Consider the following 22573-nt stretch of genomic DNA (forward strand, 5'->3'; position numbering starts at 1 on the left):
TACACACTGGACCTTTAATGTTGTGTTGTGTTGTTTTGTAAATGTTTTACAAAACAAAAATTTGCAAAATTTCAGCACGTAAATGTATTATTTTTTATAATTTTGTTACATTATCTATTAAATGTATTCTACGCCATTATATTGTATATAATATAAAAAAAAACTGCACTATTGGTTAAGTCTGTTTTTTACACATATTTCATTGATGCACATATGCCATATTTAGGTGAATAGCCTAGGACATTGTGTATATGTGTATATGTATATGGCTCTGTTTGATTTATTGTATTCTCTTGATTTCAGTGTTAGTCTTAGTCTACATCTTTGCAATTTGGATTATAGGTGTAGTTCTACTTCCTTTTTTTCTTTAGACTGCTGAACCTATTTTGTATCTTTATCTGGTCTGTTTTTTTGTGCTATGTAACACCTAATGTCCCTCTCTAGAATCAATACAGTGTTATCTTATCTCATCTTAAATTCTTTAATTCCACCTAACAATCCAGCCGTAAAAAACAAATCGAGAGCATTCAGACACTGCAGTCAATAGCCATTTTTAAATTATTGACATGTTCTGTTTTTGACTGGATGGCCACTGAGAGTACACAAGTTCAAAAGTCAAAGGCCAACGCCTCTGGTGCTTTTACAAGAATATAACTGTAATGAAACTGCACTAAGTCTATATTCTATTTAAAGCAACTTGGTTGATTTTTGCACATTTAGGTACAGTTCCACATGGGCCCGAAAGGTGCAACAATCAGACTTGAACTTTCACATCTGTGGTTCACAAGCGGTGCGAAGTGCTGTTGACAGTGTACAGCTGCCTGCCCTGAAGGCACACCTCAGCTCAACACTGCTGTAACACCTCAAAAGCATCACATATCTGACAGCTGTGACACACTGTCCCATCAAGCTCTTCTTGGTAGCCAAAGATGCAGAGCCTCAAGTTTTAGCACTCAGCTGATAATACAGAAGCCTTTTGCATCACGCAGAGGGGGGTTGGTTGAGATTTAGGGTGTCATGGCTGCTGCTGTCTTCAGGAAGCAATATGTATCAAACCCTTATCAGTCATCAACACCCAAGACAGATCAGGCTCTGGATTAACACTCACAAATAACATATGCGCACATCAGGTCACAAACACACGCACACTCCACTCCCACACACAGACAGAAATGACTCTCCCCCTGCTAAATATCTCTCACCTCATCAAATATTCATGCCAGAGAAGGCGAAAGTGGTGAAGTACAGTGAGGTAGGAGATCTTTTTTTTTTGTCACCCACACAACAATTTTTGCCTAGCTATTCTGGGATGATGTAGACAGACATCAGTTGATGGTTTTATCAGGTTTATTAGAATTTCTCAACTTGAGGTAACTTTTTTCATTAAAAGCAAAGAAATTTATCACATTGGGAGCATGGATGTTCTCAATACAGTTCTCAGTGCAATCTGTCTTTAAGATTAGGCCTGGTAGGCACCGAAGGAGAGCTTATGAAGTGTCCAAAGACGAAAGGGTTCATTCTGTGTTGATCATGAATGCACTCAAAATGCCATGGCAATCTGCCCATTAGATGTTGTTTCCTGACCTTGTTCCTTTTGAGTACATATCAGCCATTAGGACAAAAGTAGGAGACTCTCTGCTCACTGTAAATTGCTCCCAATGTATGCATGCAGTCATACGATTTTTAGCCACCTAGCAGCAGAGCTCTGGGGATTGCAATGTCAATTTCTCGGTCGGTCAGTCAGACTTTGGTGATCCACTGACATTTAATCTAGTGCAAAGAGCAAGTTGACATTTTTGGTGTTTAAGTAAAACTGTTTGATGGACTGCCATACCATTTGTTCCATACATCAGTGTAGGCTGCAACACACAATTATTTTCATCACCAATTAATCTGTCGATTTCCTCATTAATCGATTAGTTATTTGGTCCATAAATTATCAGAAAATAGTGAAAGCTCAAGATGACGTCATTAAACGTCTCCTTTCGTCCACAACCCAAAGATACTCAGTTTGCTGTCATTGAGGACTAAAGAAACCAGAAAATATTTGCATTTGATAATTCAGACATTTCTTTCTAAGAGAAATCAACAATTCTTGGATTATCAATGCCTCTGGTGCATTTACAAGAATATAACTGTAATTAAACTGCACTAAGTTTAAAAAATTAAATACATTTAAAAGGACCAAGGTGTAGGATTTAGTGGCATCTAGTGGGGAGATTGCAGGTTACAACCAACTAAATACTGCTGTCTTGTATAGGAGAAACTACAGAGGCAAATAATAAATGCAAAAGGACCTATCTAGAGCCAGTGTTGTGTCCCAATTCTGGGCTACTGTAGAAACATGGTGGTTCAACATGGCAGACTCTGTAGAAGAGGACCCTTTGCAGATAAATATGGCTAATTCTAAGGTAACAAAAACACAACAATTATTATTACATTCCATTTATGCCAATAGGTCCTCCTAGATGTGACACACTGGACCTTAAATAATTGACAACTAATGGACTGATCTTTACAGCTCTACTTCCGGGTCCTCCTCAGGATAAATTGGAATTACTTTAGTGATCTGACTTTTCATCTAGCACTGTCATCAGGTCAAAACATACATTGTTTGTAACCAAACAGATGCAAAATAAACGATATCTCAGCTGCTCACAGAGTCGCTAACATGACTGTAGACTCTTAGTCTTATTTATTTTTTTCTGATTCCTTTTTTCTTCATCAAAGTAACATCAATCATAATAACTATCATAATAACATAGACATTTTAAGCATTTGAGCAAAATAAACCAGCACACCCCAAACAAGGACTTCTGTTGACTAGGTGTGTAGGAGATTGTTGGCAAAAACATTTGAAAAATTCTCTACATTTGTATGCCTCCCCATATGCAGTGTTTACTGCCACTTTCAGATAACAGGCATATAGCTCCTTAGTTGTGAAAATTAGTCTTTGGTGATTATTCAGATCATAGTATGGTAACATCAGGATTTTTTCCTCCATAAAAGGATTGAACAGTGAAGCAGGGTTACATGGACACACTGCATAGCGCAAACAGGTTGAAGATTCTGAGCTACTCCTCACTTGAGCTGTCATACATTTCATACTCTGGAACAAGCTCTTCTGTAGAAACTGTTGTTTTTCCCCTTAAAAATATCCATTATATGTCAACAATAATTACTCTCATCCATGGGGGAATGTCCATTTACAACAGACTGATTGGTTGTCAAGTGGTTGCGGAGGTAAGAATGGGTGAATTAATACATAAATGCAAATGTACCATAGCGCTCCGATGACCAAGAGGCTGGTTGTTTTTCTGCGGCTTTTAATTGGTGATCTGGTGACCCCTGCTTGTATAAAGTACAACACACAGTAACACAATGAGAGCCCAGCCTTGGCATGCATTAAGTGTTGAAGGCTCACCCACACACATAATTACCACAGTCTTTCTGAGGTTTTCCATGCCATGGGCGGTTGTTAAGTGGTGCGGCTTGAATTTCGAAATGACTTCCCTGGGGATGTGTTGACTGTGCCGGGCTGTAACAGGTGCCAGCTACTGGTTTATGTAATTCATATGGACAGATGGGAGACATGACAGCACTTCAGATTAGGTTTCAACAAAATGACAACGTTTTATGGACGAAGGCTGCAGATCTGTTTGTGTTGAAATGTGACATGTCAACAGTGACAGCAGTATGGCTGCCAAAGCTTTTGACATGGCCCTGAAATACCATTTATATCATCACATAGAGAATTTAAGTTGTGTTCCTCCAAAAAAATAAAACCTGCTCTACAAAAAATTATATAACCTAAAACTCAATCTTCATCTTACCAACAATGATCAAATCAGCACTGAACAACAATGACTGACCATTATTCCATTTTTGTTCAAGCCAAATATCTGTCCATTACACCGACAAATCAACATAATGGGTCGGTCGACTTTCAGTGACAGGAAGACAAAGACAGTAATTACTGATTTCTGTCGACTACTGCAGGCAGCTGCAAAGTAAAGAGGTATTATGTCTAAATGCTAGTCAGTTTATGCAGATGGACTCCAACTGAAAGTTGACATGTCAGAAACAAAGAGACCTAAAAAAAATCCTCCAGGTCTTAGTATTGAACCTCAGTGTCTTTTGAGTACTGATAAAGATTTATCTGCAAAACAGAGTCCTAAAACTGTTAAGAACTGAGAATAGGCCTTTTCCACAGCAGTCATTTTGACATGAAATAGTAGGGTAATCACAGGTGTTACTAATGATACTGCCCAAGTAGAGATTTCCTAGTGAGCCAACATGCACAATAGCAGCACCTTGACTCTGTTTGACCTGAATGGAACTGAACCTTAACAACTGGTAACACTTGTGTGTATGCTACTATTTCATCTCAAATTAGCTGCTGTGAAAAAGGTCTATTGGTACCGAATGTCTCCTTAGATTATTGTTTACTTATTCTTTGATCAGATATTTCCTAATTCAAATCATAACTTGTAACTATAGATTTTATTTAGACTTAAATGAAAAAACATTAAAAACTGACACATTTGAAAAGCTTTGCAAGGTTTTTCAGACAAGCATGTGTTTTGAAAGAGTCGATTTTCTGCGTTGGTACTGAAACTTGAGTTTGAGTGGAGCCTGAAACTTACACAGAGAGGTGCAGTAATGTAAAAATAACAATAAAAGTCCACAGGAGTAGTATTTTAAATCAAAATAAAGGTATTGAAGACATAGCTTTTTGCTAAATTTTAAAGAGGGAGTCTGATAAGTTGTCTCAATGAAAGACCCAAAATTTAGGCACAGGTGAACCTCTGCATGACCAATTATATGAATGAATAGTGAAGATAAGAATCAAGAAGGCAGCTTAGGTCAAATCATCATGACTGGATTTGTTTTCCTCACTTCCATCCTTCTATCCACACCTCTTTCAGTCTTGTCTATTTACAGAGGACTTATGGCCAAGGATGCCTTCAGTAATTTCCTCTAGGAGACACAGGCAAGAGATGTATGGAGTGATACTCCAAGGACAAGAGAGAGGTGGTGAGAGAACAAAACCAGGATGAAGCGAGGGCAGTAGGGTATATGTGTCTGTGTGTATGTGTGCAGGTGTCTTTAGAACTTCAGAGTTAGTGAAGAGGTCATTCTTGTTTGTCCTCATTTCATCAAAAGGTTGATTTCAGGCTAGGTCCTGGGCTGAGGTTTAACATTAGGTGAGGTTGAGGAATTAGTGTGTACTGTAGGTATGTTCGTGCATCCCTCCTACCATCGTTTCTCGGCCAATTGGAGCAGAGAAGACAAACTCCAGCTGGAAGACGATTGCCAAAGCTGGATGATTGGACAGCCTGAGCTCCAAGCTGCTGCGAAGGCCCAGCGTTTGAGGGAGGGATGATGTTAGCGAGCTGAGGAGCAAAAAGACACACAAACACATGTAGCGAAGGTGTGAAGCGTGTGTTGAAAGAGAGAGAGAGAGAGAGAGAGGCAAAGACAGATATGATGTGACATTACTTGTGACTTATGTGCTTTAAAGCCATTACTGAAGAAAACGACAATGCCTCGCTAAAATGCTGCTTATTTCTTTTAATACGATTTTATTTTTTATTAAAAGGAAAAGAAATCAATGTGCTGGAGGATTTACACTCGCTCACTAAATGTTCCCTGGCAAGCACTGGCCTCCTGTGTGAGCAGTGGAACAGCACTCTTGGTATTCGTCATTCACAGTTTGCATACACCATAGGCGGGAGCATACTGTGGAGCGCTGGCGTGTCACAAGGTGGGGCCGAGCGCCTTTTTTTTTTTCCCGCTTCACGGACTCTCTGGAGAATGGAACAGGCGAGCACTTCAGATTCTTTTTTTTCCCTCTCTTTCTCTGCTGTCTGGAAGCACCAGGCATAACACAAGCAAGACAGACTGTCAGCTTTCACTGGCAGTGCCCAAAAAAACAGCAAACAAGCTAATTGTTCCCTACACTGGTGTTATCATACTAAAGCACTTTTACGCAAGCACTTTCTCCTTCAGAGAAAAAAAAGCAAAGTGCAGAATATATAATGTTTGACATCATGTGGATGATGACAGTTGTTGTTATACATATAATATAGCAATTGAGCACAGATTGTTGGTTAGCGTGTGATTGTGTTGATTATGCATTTGAGATTATGCACACGTTCCCAATGCTTGTAAGACACACATATAATCATCCACATAATCATCACATCAGCTAGTGTCTCATTTGAAGTAGCAAACACAATACATTTTGATTCAGATACACACTTCTGTATGCTGTAAATCTGTGGATTTACATCATGTTTTTGCCATTCTTGACTCAATTTATTAGACAATTCAACTATTAAACTCTATTATAGTCAAAAGTCCTATGAATTATTATTTCTGCAAACTTAGAGCGTGTGTGTGCACACAATTACGCTTTCAATCAGTCATGTATTTTGCAGACAGTACTGGCACCAAAAACATATTTCTTCACACCCCTTACAGTGGACATATTTAGTGCACAGAAAAGACAAAAAAATATGACTTTACTATGAATATGGGAAATTTCAATTTCATTATTTTTCTCACAGCCCTAAATATCCCTTAATATCAAACATTACTATGAGTCTGATACTGAATGAGAAAAAACACATCTTGCATGACAGCTACTCTTTAATGGTTTCTTGTGAGATTCTGTGTAGTGGTTTGGTAGTATTTTGCATATTATCTGTGGGGGGGAAAGGTGCTGTTGTGGCAGGATTTGCATATCCTTTCTTCATAACTTGCAGGAACAAATGGCTCAAGTTATAGGCATGACACACCTGCACAATGTCACTGAAATAGACACAAAGCTTTCTTTTTTTTTTTTTTCCCAAAGCAGTTCTGCTCAGTGGTTCACTGATGCTGTTGTTTACTTGCTGGTCAAAGGTTCAGTTGCTCAAAACATTTATGCGAGAAAATACTTCCAGGGATTTATCGGGGTACGATGGGGTATTTGTGACAGCTGGTGCTCCCAACGCACAATGAGTTACAAAACACAAAGTATCTGAAAGGATCTGTTTTTTGTTTTTTTTGTTTACAGCCGCTACTGATCCATTAACAAAGTGCAGTGACCAGCTCTGATTCTGAATCTGAAGAATGGAATTTGTGGATAGTTAAGTATAAGTTGGTCTAAGCACAAACATTGAACTTTTTTTCATCCCTGGATTAAAAATTATATGCCCGGCTGTTGTACTGCACCTCTTAAGCTTTGTTCTACATCTCACATGCTAAAACCATTCAATCCAAGTGTTTTACTGCTGATTTAAGGCAGATGCTGGTGACCTTACACCAGCAGATCCACTTTGACAAGGTTAGCACTGAGTGTCATGGTGTCGCAATAAAACCCAGGGGCAAAGGCAGCAGGAGCCATATCTCCTTGATTGGTTATAAAGTGCTAACACGCGTTGGAACGGATTGCAAGGCTGTTTTATGGGGGTGGAAGCTTGTATGGCATGGAATAGTGTTTAAATTATGAGGCTGGGGTTGGGTCAGGACATGTAAGGCCCTATCAAGCATACAGTATTTGTTCTTTGAGCAAGGTCAATGGAGTACTTCCACAGTCACATACAAATATAAACATAATATATTACATAATAATATAATAAGATTAGGTTATATTCAAAATGGAATTGTGTTAACCTGCATCATTAATATTATTAATATTCTGTATATTACCAAATGTCAGTTGCCTTGAACCCTGCAGCAACCAATAAACTGTTAACATTATTATCATGTAGCTTTTTGGCCGTTTATGACAGATGACTGTAGGAACACTGACCTCATTAAGCAGATTGGATATCAGGCAGACATGACTGATTCACACTATAATTAAGGATTGATGTGTGTGGAATCAGCATTTGGACCCTCTTGAAAACAAGACATTACATCTCAATGGGTTTATCCTGATATAATAAATTTGGTTTTGATTTGATTGGGGAGAAAACATCCGATATGTGTATCTCCAGATGACAGTAAAGAGTGACCGCAAACGTAGGCAAGAGAGGGCAATCACCTGTGTCAAAGGGTTCGAGAGTTGGCTTGAACTGGGAATGCTGAGGCTCACAAAAGTGCTCAAAAGTTTAATGTAGTGATATAGTGGTGGGCTGTGCCAGTTAGCAATACAAGTAAAAATACAAATCAGGAGTCAATCAGAGTACTTTGTGGCTTAGTAGCTTTTAGTAGTATGTGTTACTCAGATATAAGGTTGTTTCTGTTATCCAACTTACTGTAAAGGCACTCTGTAAATTAGTGGTCACTTATAAAACCCTTAAAAAAATCCCTCATTTGATATTGTGGTGGAAAACACTGTTTAACAAACTACTCTGAATAGCCCCAACCAGGTTGAGATGTGGCTAATGGTTAGGCTATAGCAAGTGTGAACCAATTGTGACGTCACCCATTGGTTTGTGAAGAACCGTTTTGAAGCCTGGCGTTTTGGCCGTCGCCATAACAGTAAGACGGAGTCAATGGAGGTGATGTGCTGCGAGTTGAGCTGCTCTTATTGGCTGAGCAGTTTCAACTCTTTTACTTTATTTCACTCTAAACAGGACCATGTTCATTACTAAATGAACATCATAATGAATGGAAGAAGACTTAAAACTAGCGATTGAGACCATAAACTCATTAGCAAACTGTTTACTGAGCTCATAAATGAAGTGAGAAGTCGGCTCATTCTCCATTAGAGTGCTTGGTATCGGTAATTTATTGCAGCCAATGGCGCTCCTCCTGCTGGCCTTTACATAGAATGCAGGTTTTAAGATACTTCCACACTTCCACAAATCCATTCCGACCCAGAAGCTCTGTCCATTATATATACTGTCAATGGGCCATTGCATATGACTCATATCATTTTCATACTCATCAAACCTTTTAGTGACCTCAGGTGTCCTGTATGCCAGCAGCTGTAGTCTTTATGTGTCTTCACTCACTTACTCAGGTTTTTCCTTTCATTTGTCACCTGCACTTAGGTTTGTGTGTATAATGGAAGCTCCTGAAAACAGGAGGGCTGTGTGTGGCATTTATAAACAGGGTCCTTTAGTCCATATCAAAGGACAACTATATCCAACAATTAAACAACAAGAGTGTGTTTGCAATCCTCTCATATGGCAAAAGAGAATAAAATAACACCAGTGAATTATTATTGTTATTGAATCCACTGCATGTGATAAGGAAGGCAGAATGTGAAACACACCAAATATATACTGTAGATTTTGCAAAGTAGGAAAGTATGAAGCGAATGGACACCAGGGAAGAATAAGATACAAGTCTGCATGTTTAACTTTTTCCAGACATCTCCCAAATAATATGATGAACTTCGATTTTTTCATAAATACAGTCTTTTGCTGACTTTACAGGATAAACTTCCAATCATTTGCCTCAGCAACAGGAGTGCTGAAAGAGGCTGATGAAATACAGTAAAAATAAGCACTCCTGAAAATATTTTGCACATCTGTGGATTTTGTCTGACAACAGAATTATGCTCCAGCATCTCCTGTAACCTACAGTAACAGCTCCACTGTGGATATATACGTTTGTTTCCTCCTCACCTCTCTTTGACCAGGGTGCTCTGTTTGGAGGCGCTGTCTGCTCGGCCTCTGGCCCCTGAGGCTATGGGCTCCAGAACCACCACTTGGGGCTTGTCGAGGAAACACCAGCCATTGTGGACCCCGACATGGAGCCTTCTTTCCTGGATGACAACCGTCCGCAGTGTACCCTCTGGTCCCGGCTGCTTCTGAGAATCAGCGAGAAGAGCATGGGAATTAGGATTGTAGTACATAAAACTGAAATCTCAAGATAAACATTATGCTACAAACAACATGGATGACGGCTTCTCCCCTATGGATCACTTATGAGGCAATTACCAGGACTCAAGGACACTACAAATTAAAAAATGGCAGCCGCTCAATACCTCTTACAAAATAAACAAATTGTGAAACACAAAGGTCCAAACGTGACCTTGTTGTGTGTACTATCATAATTAAAATCATTATAATAATGCACATAACAAGGTCACACAACACTTAAGGGACATAAAAAAGAGATGTAACACTGCCCAACCCCTGTAATGCTGTACAGGGGTCCTATACAGCTGCTTGTGTTTAAACAACATTTAACCTTTGAGAAGCTCTTTTGTTAGAGTGGCACTAATCTATAATTTTATATCAGCAATGGGTAAAATGACTGTGTGTAATGTGTTCACTCTTCGAACTCTGCAAAGTATTAGCATCTTTCAGCTCAGTGTCTTGGTTGTGTATTGTAGTGAATTCATCAGGAGGCCAACATGTTTGTCATAGAAAACATATAATGTGATATGTTAATTTTGTGTTTACATCTTGGTCTGCTGCAGTGGTCCAATTAATGCTGCTTTAAGTGAAAAAAAAAAAGGTTTTCTTTATATTTCTCTACCAAAAACTATTAATTTTATGATATCTGGGAACACAACACATCTTTAAAAAGACGACTGACTGCAACCATCAGTGTTTCCTGTTTATGTATTTATTGAAATGGATTGTTAATGAAAGCCAAGTTGTAATAAACTGGAATTATAGTTTAATAAAATAATTGTATGCCATATTTTAATGGACACTGTGGCTATTTTCCATTTCAAAAACTGTATGTGCTAATTACCAAATGTTTAAAAAACAAGTCAATGTGTCACCAGGTGCTGGTGGAGACTGTACTGCCACCCAATAGCTGCTGCCTCTAATAATGCACAGCTGACTGATGACTACTCAGTGATTGACTGTAAACTCTTCAACCCCAAAGTACAGAGCCACGCTGAGCTCTCCTCCCGTCCCACTCCCTCCCATTTGTTTCATTTCATTTCTTTTCCCTCGCTCCATCACATCTCTCACTCCCACTCTCCCTTTCTCTCCCTCTCTTTTTCTCGTCATTCTCTCTTTCTGTCCCTCTCGCTGCTTAAAACCTTCTCCATATCCACCCACACCTTCTCAATCAAATTAGCATATCAATTCAGCTTTGGGTTTTTCTTTTAAATCAGCAACAGCAGGAGCGGGAGCAGCCGGCCAGCCTTCCTGGCTACTGTACAGCCCACATACACCACAGCTCGTTGCTGCTCTCATATTACATCTCTGCACTGACTTGACTCCATCCCTCTCTCTGTCTGCCTGTTTACTATCTACCCTCCTCTTGTTATCATCGTTCATTCTCTCACTTACAAGCGGCCGATATATGCTCAGCAGTGTACCATATTTTTCTTTTGGTGATAGGTATGGAAGATTGGGCTTCTTGTTATTACCTCAAGTGATTCCTTCCCTTCTCGGTTTCCTCTTAAAAATATCTCCTCTCGTCACAAGCGCCGTATTATATGGCAAGAAAGAGCTACGCTGGTACCCGTTAGTACAATTCTGGCAATTTGAGAACAGAGGCAAGACAGGTAAAAATTCTAAAAAAAGAGTTGATATGATAAGAAGTTTTTATAATGAATACCCACAAGGCCTTGTCTATAGGTCCACTGTGGCATGTTTCGTTCAAGTTTACTTTTTATTCACCTATAAGAGGGTGGGTGACTCACTAATGCAATGCTCTATGTATAGCTTGTTTTGAAGCGTGTCAGCTCTCATTTGGCTTTGGGAGTGTTACATAACTGTCTTCCAGCTGGATCACATAGGCTAAGACTCCATTCAATTAACGTTTGCCGTCTGGGTGCCAAGACTAAGATGTGCCCTCACAGAGGAGCGTACATCACACGTTTCAATCTGGGACTCAGCTCACTGTGACAAGCGGGATAATTGCTTATTACCAGTGAAAATGATGAAAAACAAACAACATACATCAAATTCCTGTGTGTGCACTATACAGTTATGGTGAGGTGCTGCAAGAAAGAAAAAAAAAAGAAAAAAGACAACAACATCTATCTTGTTGACAAATTATTGTGTTGAAAATAGATATAAACACAGTTTTAGTAAGTAAGTTAATTAATTTTGACTACAAAGCTCTGATTGGCTCAGTTGTTCCTTCATCCTCTTGTTGCTGTCACCTGGCCAGTCATCATTGTAAATGAGAATTGGTTCTCAAATCAAATGACTTATCTGGTCGAATCATGGAAAAACTAAAACTAAAGAAAACCAAGGAAACAGCCGACAGTAAGCAAAACACCAGACCTACAGTATTTGAGTTTGTGATAAGGCCGATTATCTGGCTTTTTGAGATAAGGAACATAACCAGGCCGGTAAACAAAAAACGTCTTCAGACACACTTGCAACCATCCTTTCATTGTGGCTGCTGTGGGAAGATGTTAGCACTCTCATTTGTGAGTTTTGGGGAGGTGGTGAAAAAGCTGGTTACAAGCCCTATACTATAACTTTAATGTATCCTACTGTAAACATAAGCTTGAATTCCCTATAGAATGAAATAGAATAGAATTATATATGATTTTTCTTTGTTTTGATTTGCTCTCTAAATATTGGCATCCCATATCAGTCGACCACTAATTTGAGTTTATAAAAAATCAGAGGTGTGTGTATGAAACCAGGCTACAAAACTATAATGGGATTATTATCATGCACCATATTAACATATATCTCAAAATCAACTGTTTGTTGCACCCCTTCATATGCAGTGTTTTTCATTCAGCCTTTTATTTCCGCTTTTAACGTTTGTAGCATAGATGCACCTTTTTGTGCATTTTTTCGTAGTTATACAATAATATACATGCATACATCTTTTTTTTTTACTCTTTACTACTTATGTATATAGTACATGTACACAGTGTGTGTATTTATTCTACTATATCTATATCTTGGACACAGAAATGTTGTCCAGGGTGAATACATCCCTATATCTTAACTTATCTTTGATCAGATCATTTTTGGCAAGGTGCATGTCATACAGCTGCTTTAAATAAGCTATGTATAGTCTTTGAACATTTTATTACATTGTCCCTAAATCAACCTATTCAACAAAAACCGTGCTTTCGGCGAGTGGCAGCAAGCAGCACAAGTCTGACAAGATATCTGTAAATAATTGTTCTCAGTGACATCCAGATTATAATTATGATTGTGTCATTTCCTACACCGTCTGTCTGCTCTTGCCTTTTTCCTCCACTGCAGCCAGTGCTGGGGAAGATGACAGGGAAATGGCTTTGTCTCCTGTTGGACAGGTCTGCCATGAAGTGTTTCAGAGTGAAAATAAAAGAAAGACAGAGAGAAAGTTGTTTATAAGAGAACATCAGTTACAGTGCTGCCTCTGTTTCTGCATCCCTCTTCTCACTCCCCTCCTCTGAGTTTCTCTTTCATTTATTTTGTCGCTCTTTTTTCTCACTCTGTCAGTTTCTCTCTCTCTACCTCTCTTGCTCGCTATCCTCTTTCTTCTCCCTCTCGCCTCTGTCTGCTGCCGTCACAGATTTCTTCCTCCCTCGCCTGAAATATGAATATTTTAGAGCTAAGAAGCTTAAAGGGAACAATGAAATGGCCCCCAAGTTAAATTATACTCCATTTCCAGAGTCACAGAAGAGGGACTTTTCCGAGTGATGAGCGCACCGGTGGCACGTGGGTGCGTCTTTCTCTTTTTCACACACACATAAGCTTGTTGTCTACTGCTTTTATGTCATATTTGTGATATTCACACACAGCTCGCATCAGGAATTGCTAAACCAGGCAGCGGCACTGTGACCGTTCAGCACGGTCCCTTCAGCGATCGTCATTGACACTTGACACCTGGGTTAGAAAAAGTGGAAGTTCTTCAGAGCTAACGTGCCTAAATGCTGTTTGTATCATTAAAGGAACAGGGCGGGGGAGGCAGAACAAGACTAATTTGAATGCTTTTGGAGGCAGTTTGTTTAGGAGCTTTGTTAACAGAGTAAACAAAAGCAGTGTGTTGTAAGAGAAGAGTTGGTGTTGGTGTTTTTTTGTCCCACAATTAGACTAGTCATCCCAGTGTGGGCCTTGTAAAAGGGAAACTAAACATTCTGCTTAACCATCCATTTCCTGTTGGAAAAACAATAAACGAGAGAAAGTGCATTGAAGCCAGTGCGTCCCTATTATCTGGGAGGATTACTGACATGGCTGTTAGTCTGCAGTTCATCAAGAGCAAGCCAAAGCTGACTTTATACCAATATGGCCTTGAGGGCTCAACAGAAAGGTTTCTTAAACTGCAAAACCCACATTTTAATGTGTCTGCAATCTCAGGGAAAAATGACCATATTTCTTTGAAATCTGTGTTGGGGATAAAGTGCTCACCAGCAAGTCATAGATAGCTCTGCTGGAAAAACACATCTTATCTTGGAAAGAAAAACCCTAGAGAAGATACAGGCAATACATTTTTGTGGAGAATTGTAGTGCATAATATTTGCTGAAGAGGTTTGCATTTGACTCCAGTCCGTGTGAATTGTATGAACTCAGAAACACTTGTGTCTTTTTTTATTTTGGAGGGTGAGATTTTTTTCCTTCCCTCATTTGAATTTCAGTCCAAAATAAAAATGACAACCAACTGGAGTACAGAAATGGAAGATTATTTCCTCACTTGAGTATTCACACCTAAAAATGGCAGCATTATTGTCAAATATTAACAACAAAGATTCTTTAAGATACAATTTACCGGTCCAACTTCTGGGAGAGGCAGTGGGAGACAGAGGGGTGAGGATGAAATATTAGTAAGCAAAATGGATTTAGTTGGGGACACTGTCATTTGAATAAAATGGAACTGCTGAAAAAGAAAGAAAGTCATTTAGAGCGAATTTAGAAATAATAGCAGTTGGAAGAGAAATGTAAAGCAGCCGGCAGCTGCCTCATTGTGCGAGTTTGGGGAAAATCAGTGTAGATTTTCAGAAGAGGATAAATTAGTTTCTGAAGGTTATTTCTCTGTGCTCAAAGGGCAGGAAATGAAGTGAAAGAGCAAGCTCACTTTAATAGCTCCATATGGAAGACGCTCTAGAGAGCAAATGGGTCTTGAACCTGTAATCACTGAGTAGGGACTTCATAAATGGTCGAGACGGGTCTCAGTAGCACTGATCAATAACAGGGTCAGAAGTCCCAATATTGGCTTCTGAAACCGGTCCCTACTACCAATATTGTAATATCGGATGACAATCCCATTCGACACCAAGGAACTTCTTCAAACAGAAACAGGTGTTCAAATATTTTAGGGTTTGGACGCTAGGCCGGACCAAACAATTTGAAGACAAACTGAACATTCTATGTTGGATTATGGGACATTTTGAAGTCTGTTTTTTAAAACATTTTATAGACTTAACTTTAATTGATTCATCAAACAATGTTAAAAATAAAAAAGGAACTAGATTGTGCCACATGTCATGTGACCATGTCAGAAGGCAAATGTGTTTATACTGTTGAGAACAGCCATACTTGAAAGTGTGATAGTTTAGATAGTTTAAATATCGGGATAACGCGACATACACTTTCAGATAGTCTCTCCTGGTAGTCATTCATGGTGTTGCAATAGCTTGTACACACAAAAAGTGACAGTAATAGTTGTGCAAAGAATTATAAAAGAGAGCTTCAGAAAAAAGTTCAAACCTTGCTCACCTGGACAGTGGATACGTGACACAACGTGTACAATTGCAATGACGGAAAATAGTGTGGGGGGAGGGGATTTCCAAAGTTATTCTCACTTTGATTGGTGTTTACTCACTGACGCCCTGAAGCTGTGTACAAAATCACTCCCTATTTGCTACACTACTGTACATGTACTTTCCGCCATTTTCACTCTGTGTGAGATTTATGCAAATGCTCAAAAAATCCCCAAAATAGATGTCCATGCACTACTTTTAGCCAAAAATCCCACATGTGGCACTATTCGTGTCAGGGATTGAAAAAACATTTAAATGAAAATGGATTTGTCCGAAATCTAAATTCACTATAAAATACATTTATTTAAATTTAAATTTTGAACAAAATAAGTTGTCTATTGAAACCCATTCTAATAGATGCTTTACCAATTCTCTAAAGGAAAGAAAATAGACTAAAGTATGGAGTCTTAACAAATTAAATTGCACATGCCTGGACCGAACTTGGATATCACAGCTATTATGTGTTATCATCGTCTCACTGAGAGGAAAATGTCTTCATGTTCATGTGAAAAAGAACAGCAATAACCAAGCTTCCAAAGTAGAGTTCAGCTGAAATATATAATCAGCAAAATAACTTAAACGATTCTGTGACTCATAGACTAATTACATCTTTTCTTACTTCTCTCTCTTATCTTGACAATATAATTAACAATGTTCCTTCTCATTTCTGATCACCCACATTATCTCACATTATATTTGATTATCTGTTTGCCCCGTTGTCTTTTATAGCTGCTTATTTGGTTGTGAGTGCGTTTATTTTATTGCACTGTGCTTTCTTTGGTTGAACTCGCTTTATTGGTCTTAATGCCCCCAAAAAAAACCTTATGTTCTGCTTGGAGTGCTGGACACTTTAGGTCCTGCTTAACAGCTCAGAAACACACTGAACTTTCCCTAACTTCATAAAGCATGCTCACACATTTTTTAAACTGATAACATGTTTCAGAAGTCCAGCAAAGAAAATTCAACATTAGATTTTATGGTTTGGGTTCTGTGCATATCATAGATCCAGAGTTTACCTATTTTTGAAGTCTGTTATATCAGTCAATTCACCCAAAACACAAGTTATGTCCCAGCCAGTGGAATTTTTTTCAGTACAGTGTTTACATAGTATAGTTACATAGTCTATGCTTGGAAGGCTGAGCTGTATGCAAATGGAGATTGCAACCATTTGAACTTCACAGCTAGGTGCCACTGAATCCTACACACTAGTCCTTTAATGGTTAATTTAAGAATCATTACAGCTGCAGTATTGCGGTCTGTGGGAACACAAACAAGTCAAATTCGAGAGAACACAAGAGTTGAAGTTGAAAGGTGATTCGTCACAGGCCAGTGTATGGATGGAGATGATCTTTGTCATGGTTTTTGACTGTACAGGAATTGCTGGTGTCTGTAAATATTTAATCCTGGTTAAATCTGACCACTTTTCAGTCACAAAAACAAAACAAGAACTGTCAATTGGCAAGTGTAGTGCTAATAGGCATAAAAGACTTGCAATAATAAAAGTTTAAAACATCTGGGTTTGGCCCTTCATAGCTTTTGCAAAGTAGATTTTCTTTTCTTTTCTGTATGCCGCCATTAAAAGCCATCATCTATTCGTCAGTAAGTTTTTGTGTCAGTACTTTGTGAATTCAATGTGTAGGCTGTGGTAAAAGGTAATAATAACTCTACAGATGGCAACTGTCATCTCAAGGGGTGTGTGTGAGTGTGTGAGAAAAAAAGAGCAAGAGAGTGTGTGAGAGAGAGAAAACAGGTAAAATTATGTCCCACATGAGTTTTGTATAAGCCAATTACCAAGTGAGTTACACAACTCTGGCATGTTTCTCTTACCTTTGAAAACAAGCAAACAAAAGAAAAACGCCTCTCTGAGTTTTTGGGATGATCACACATCTTTCACACAGTCATGGAGAGGACGCTAGTTGGCTGTTAACTTGTCATATTCCATGTTTCAACCGATTGATAGCACAGCAGTCAGGACACTGACCTACACATGTGCGTGTGTGCGCGTATGTGTTGCTACCCACACAGTGGATGTTAGCTCCCCCATATTGAGGGTGAGTCATCCATGGCAAGAAACAGAGGCAGCATCATTAGCATGCTGCACTCATCCTCCCACTCTCCTACTCCTTAACAGATTTTAACTGGCACAGCGCTTCCACCGATAAATCACTGTTGCCCTACTGCTGAAACACTTCCATAATTCACAACCAAAAATATTAAGGCAAACACACACTCATTCTGCTGCCTTCCAATTTCCCTTCCTATTTCATACCACTTGTCCCTAAGCATAACATATCTCATGCCACTTTGATCTAGTGCACATATTACACCACCATGAGCACATTATTGCCTCCACTTGGAAAGAAATCCCTAATGCTGGAACAGTCCATATGAGTACCAGCAGGACACACGGCTTCAGTATCTTAAAGGATAAGGTTGGTATTATCATATATATTTCTTATTGTCAATAAATTCCATGGAAAGACCAAAACAAACAATGCGTCCGTCTGTGAAATCTGGCTTCCTACTCTGTCTGTAGCACTCAGATCCAAGCCTATTGTATTCTTTCTTAAGACTCTTTAAAACAGGTCACTACTATATAATTTAATTTGTAAAAAAGCGTTGGTCATTTCCTAAATTAGCTGGCCTCCAATAGTTTTTAGCAAAAGTTACTCAAACAGGAAGAAATAGTGCATTTATTGGGGACTATTTTCAGCCAAGGGTTAATGTACATTACATACATATACATATACATATACATATACATATACATTACCCACTGGTGCTCAGTATTTGGATGATGCATGTGGAACTGACTCAAAATAAACTACAGTGTGTGTGTCTTCATGTAATGAAGGAACATGTCACGCAGTGCAACAGTGTGGCTCATTGATGTGCTTTTAATAGTTTTTTGGAAAACACTGGAGCTCCATGGCACAGTGAAATAAGCTATAACAGGCTTTGGCTACACAAACAATACTTGTTATACGATCAATTCATTGTTGGTTTTGGCCTCATCCTTAGCCTATGTATCATTTATTTAACCTCAGAAAAATAGCTGCAAGACATAAAAATAGTGTGACACTGACGAGTGAATTAAGTTGACACTATCTATCTGAATCTGCTCACAAATCATCATGATTTCTTTCAAAAGCCACAGACATGAGACAGCACTATACAAACGATGATTAAAGATCCAGTGGAAGCATTTTAGTTTGGTCAGGCCTGTATATCATTCACAAGTCTCTGACAGTTTACCCAATTTGTTAGAAATGCTTTAGTGGCCTTTGTGCTTTGTTAGGCTAACTCCTCTATCAGTCCTTTTACGAGGATGCTCTCAACACCACTATAGGTAAGTTAACCACTGTAGTTAATCATGACTTTTAGATGTGACATATATCTGATTCACACTGGATTATAAAGATATACCTCTGTGCTCACTAAAATAGAAGGTAATAAAGGGGAATTTACACAGTGCAATTTACAAGCATGGCAAATTTACACAGATCATGATGATGATCTCTGCAAATATTAGGTCCCGAGAAAATATTAGTCCCACACAAGTAATGCTTTAATACAGAGAAGGCAATGATATCACTCCTTTCTTCAACATTATATTAAACAGTGAGTATTAGGTGAGTAAGAGCAAAATTTATATTGTATTTGCAACTACAACATCTGTATTCACAGTCCATGGTGCAGAACTGATGGCACGCAATCAAGTATGCTTAACTCTGGCATCTAAGTTTCTCTGTGTGGAATCAATATAGTTCATCTTATCTAATTCTGTTGATCAAAAGGGCAGTGCCATAGGGACCAGATGAATTCCCGAACAACTAATAGTTTTATTTGAGATGAGATGACAAAAACTTGCAATAGTTAAGATTGCACCAGTGATTGATGGCTCCTATCTCACAGTGTTCTTAAGTGTCTCCCGGAGGTCACTTAGTTCAGTTCGATCAGATTCTCCAAATACATTAATTCAACAGAGGAAAAAGTGTGCCTCTAAAACTTTTAAAGTTTATGAATCTACCTTTTCTGATTCAACCGCTGTGCATTCTCTGTCTAGTCTGACTTATAGGGTCTATAACCGGTTGCAGTCTATTTCGTCTAATCATTGGATCGTCAATCATTACAAAGACCTGCATTTCATGAATATTTGAAGTGAGCCAAGTGCATTAAACCCCACTCCTTTGCACTGCATCGGTTACAGTGATTACAGGCCTAATTATGATAAGGAGAAGGCACTCCGCTTGCACATTTCGGAGGTGCAGCCAAACTCGGTGTCCTTAGAGAACAATGTGCGAGATGCCACCTATTTCAGAAATGTTCAACCTCCTTATAGTATCAGATCCACAGGGGCAGTCCTACTTTGAGGGAGTTTTCTTCTTTTAGGACAAATGAAAAACTTCCTTGAGCTTTGTTGCCAGAGTCTTTCTCCATTCATTAAATCAGCCTACGGCGTTTTGTTCTGCCTGCGGCGTGGCATTGGTCCTCGCCTGATCCTTCTCCTCCTCTTCATCGTCTTCTGTTCTCCCAAGTCTTTTGATCAGAAGCCAAGATGTTACATAATTTCTGACAAGATCTCAGGCCCTTTCATCAAGAGTGATAGATTTTTATTGAAGATGTAGGTGAACTGCTGCTACAGGTCATTTGAGGTGATGTAGCCTCTGGATTCACTCAAACTTGGGGACGGCAGACATGTTTAAGCAACCCTGAAGATGAATAGGTTTTTTAACTGGAGGTCAGAGTGTTTGGAGAGGTTCAAGAGTACAGTTCAGATTAGCCTAATGCTCGTTAAAGTGTCCTATGAAGCTGTGGAAAGTAGCTACAGTAGTTCACATGAAAAGCACATCAACTAGGCCACTGGCTGTATAATATATTGGAAAGTGGACTGTAAAGAGAAGCCACACTGTGATAGTTTGTGGGGCTAAAAATAGCAATACTTATAGGGAGATTATGTGAGGAGCGTATGTCAGACTAGCAGCCAGTATAAAGGATTCGTCTCATCCTGCACTGTACATTCATCTGCCATTCCTCTTCATTTTAGTCACTCCATTTCTGCCTCGATACCAATTTAAGCACAGACAAACTGGCATAATATGTCACTAACACACACACGCACACATTCACTCACACAATGGTAAAACAGAGTTGGCGGGTGAGGTGTCAGCATCACTTCAGAGACAGCTTGATGACAATCCAGCTGGAGTCACACTTTTAAAGGTCACACACAGATCACACACTCTTTTTCTTTCTCTGTCTGTCTCTATCACACATACATACACAAGCACACTTTAATTAAAAGCTGCAATCAAGCCGACTTCTGCATGTATTAACACCTCTCACAGACATAAGAATGTCGTCATACCACTGAAGTTATAAAAGTCTGGAACATTTTACTAATCTACGCAATTTAGGCTGGTTGTGAAGACCTTCAAAGAACATTTCACAAAGGAGAAAAAAACTGTGAACGCCAAAATGAGAAAATGATTCACTTACCTCACTGTGGAAAAGTAAGACAAAGTTTTTGCTAACTTTCCATCGTTTGTATGTATTTAAACACAGTGTCATCTACTGTATATAATAAGCACAAGGGGTGCCACTAGCCATGCCACTACTTATTTACCCAAGTGAATGTCCAGACAATTCAAATATCAAACATGTGGGTGAAAATTTCAACCACATTTAGCGTTCAATTTACCATCTAAATTCTAAACCTTGCTCATTGTCATAATGACCAAAAGAATGAAAGACAATTGCAAGAAAATTGCAGATACCTAGGTTCAGAAAGCCTTAGGTTCCTCGGGGGAGAGTTGGAGGAGGTCATCAGGGCAAATGATGTCTGGTCTACTGTGCTAAGCCTAAGACTGTGGTGCAATATCTTCAAAATAATCACAATGTGATTTTTCATTCCATATTGTGCAGCCCTATACACTGTAGAGTAGTACTATGTAAAATCCTGGTCAAATAATAAAAAGTCCTTAGTCCAAGTACAGCAGCCCATAGAGGCTTTAATGGTAATTGTCCTGAGGGGGTGCTGGCAGTGGGGTTTGTACCTTTGGGAGTACAAAATGTGTCTCAGAAAATTTAATGGCAATCTGCCCATTAAATTAGGATTTTCTTGTGTGTCCATTTATTAATTAATGCATTCATTCCTCTCTCTCCCCTCCTTCTTTTTTTGGTCACATAATCTGCACTGGCCCCTTCCAGCTGGGACTCCCTGCACTGGTGCAGGGCAGTATGAAAAGTGAAGGAGGGCTGATTCTCCAGAAAGCCTCCCTTTAGACATAACTGCATTTAAATAGGCTTGAAAGTCCCTAAAGAGCTGGCTCCCTCCTGAGGGTCTGTGGCCAGTTCTGCAAGGGAAGCAAAATTGGACCCATGAAAGGACAGCTCCCTCCCATAAGGGTCTGAGGGTGGCCCAAAGCTGGGTCAAATTACACGCTCAATAATATACTAAAGGAAACAGACGAAAAAGGAAAGAAAACTAAATCGGCTGCTAACCCCAGCACCCTCATTTTGTCCACTTTTTTGATTATACCCCTTTATGTGGTTATGTAAGCACTTTCATTCTGCTATTCTATTGTTTATTTATTTATTTATTTATTCAAAAGGTTCCCTGTGGAGTTTTAGAGCTCTAGTAGCACTATGGAGCAGTATTGTTTATCTAGAGGTCACAAATAGAGGTGCACACAGTGATGCGATACATAGTCCTGCCAATAATGTAACACAATTCCACTGATCAACAAGTGGCGATAACAAGCCAAGATATGCAGCAATGCCCCAGCAAAGTAAATATGGATGTAATCAATGCAACACTTAAAAATGGGCTTTGCAAATGTTTTAATCAGAATCAGAAATACTTTCTGAGACTGGTATAAAAAAGTAGGCCAGGCGCCCGGTTAGCTCAGTGGGTAGAGCTGGCGACCCACGTACCGAGGTTGAGTCCTTGCTGCAGCGGCCCAGGGTTCGAGTCCAACCTGTGGCCCTTTGCTGTGTGCC

The 22573-nt window shown here is 39.2% G+C and overlaps 1 protein-coding gene across 1 annotated transcript in view; it reads right to left on the bottom strand.

Annotated features, from left to right (window-relative positions):
- nphp4 (nephronophthisis 4) overlaps positions 1–22573 on the bottom strand; it is a gene marked incomplete in the record, with an annotated part of 148332 nt that overhangs the window by 86132 nt on the left and 39627 nt on the right. The window contains 2 exon segments of the mRNA XM_035655832.1: positions 5261–5396; positions 9570–9754. Coding sequence (XP_035511725.1) covers positions 5261–5396; positions 9570–9754 — 321 coding nt within the window.

This window comes from Morone saxatilis, unplaced genomic scaffold (genome assembly GCF_004916995.1).
Source record: "Morone saxatilis isolate NCDOM2014 unplaced genomic scaffold, NCSU_SB_2.0 Contig15, whole genome shotgun sequence".
NCBI classification, from domain to species: domain Eukaryota; kingdom Metazoa; phylum Chordata; class Actinopteri; family Moronidae; genus Morone; species Morone saxatilis.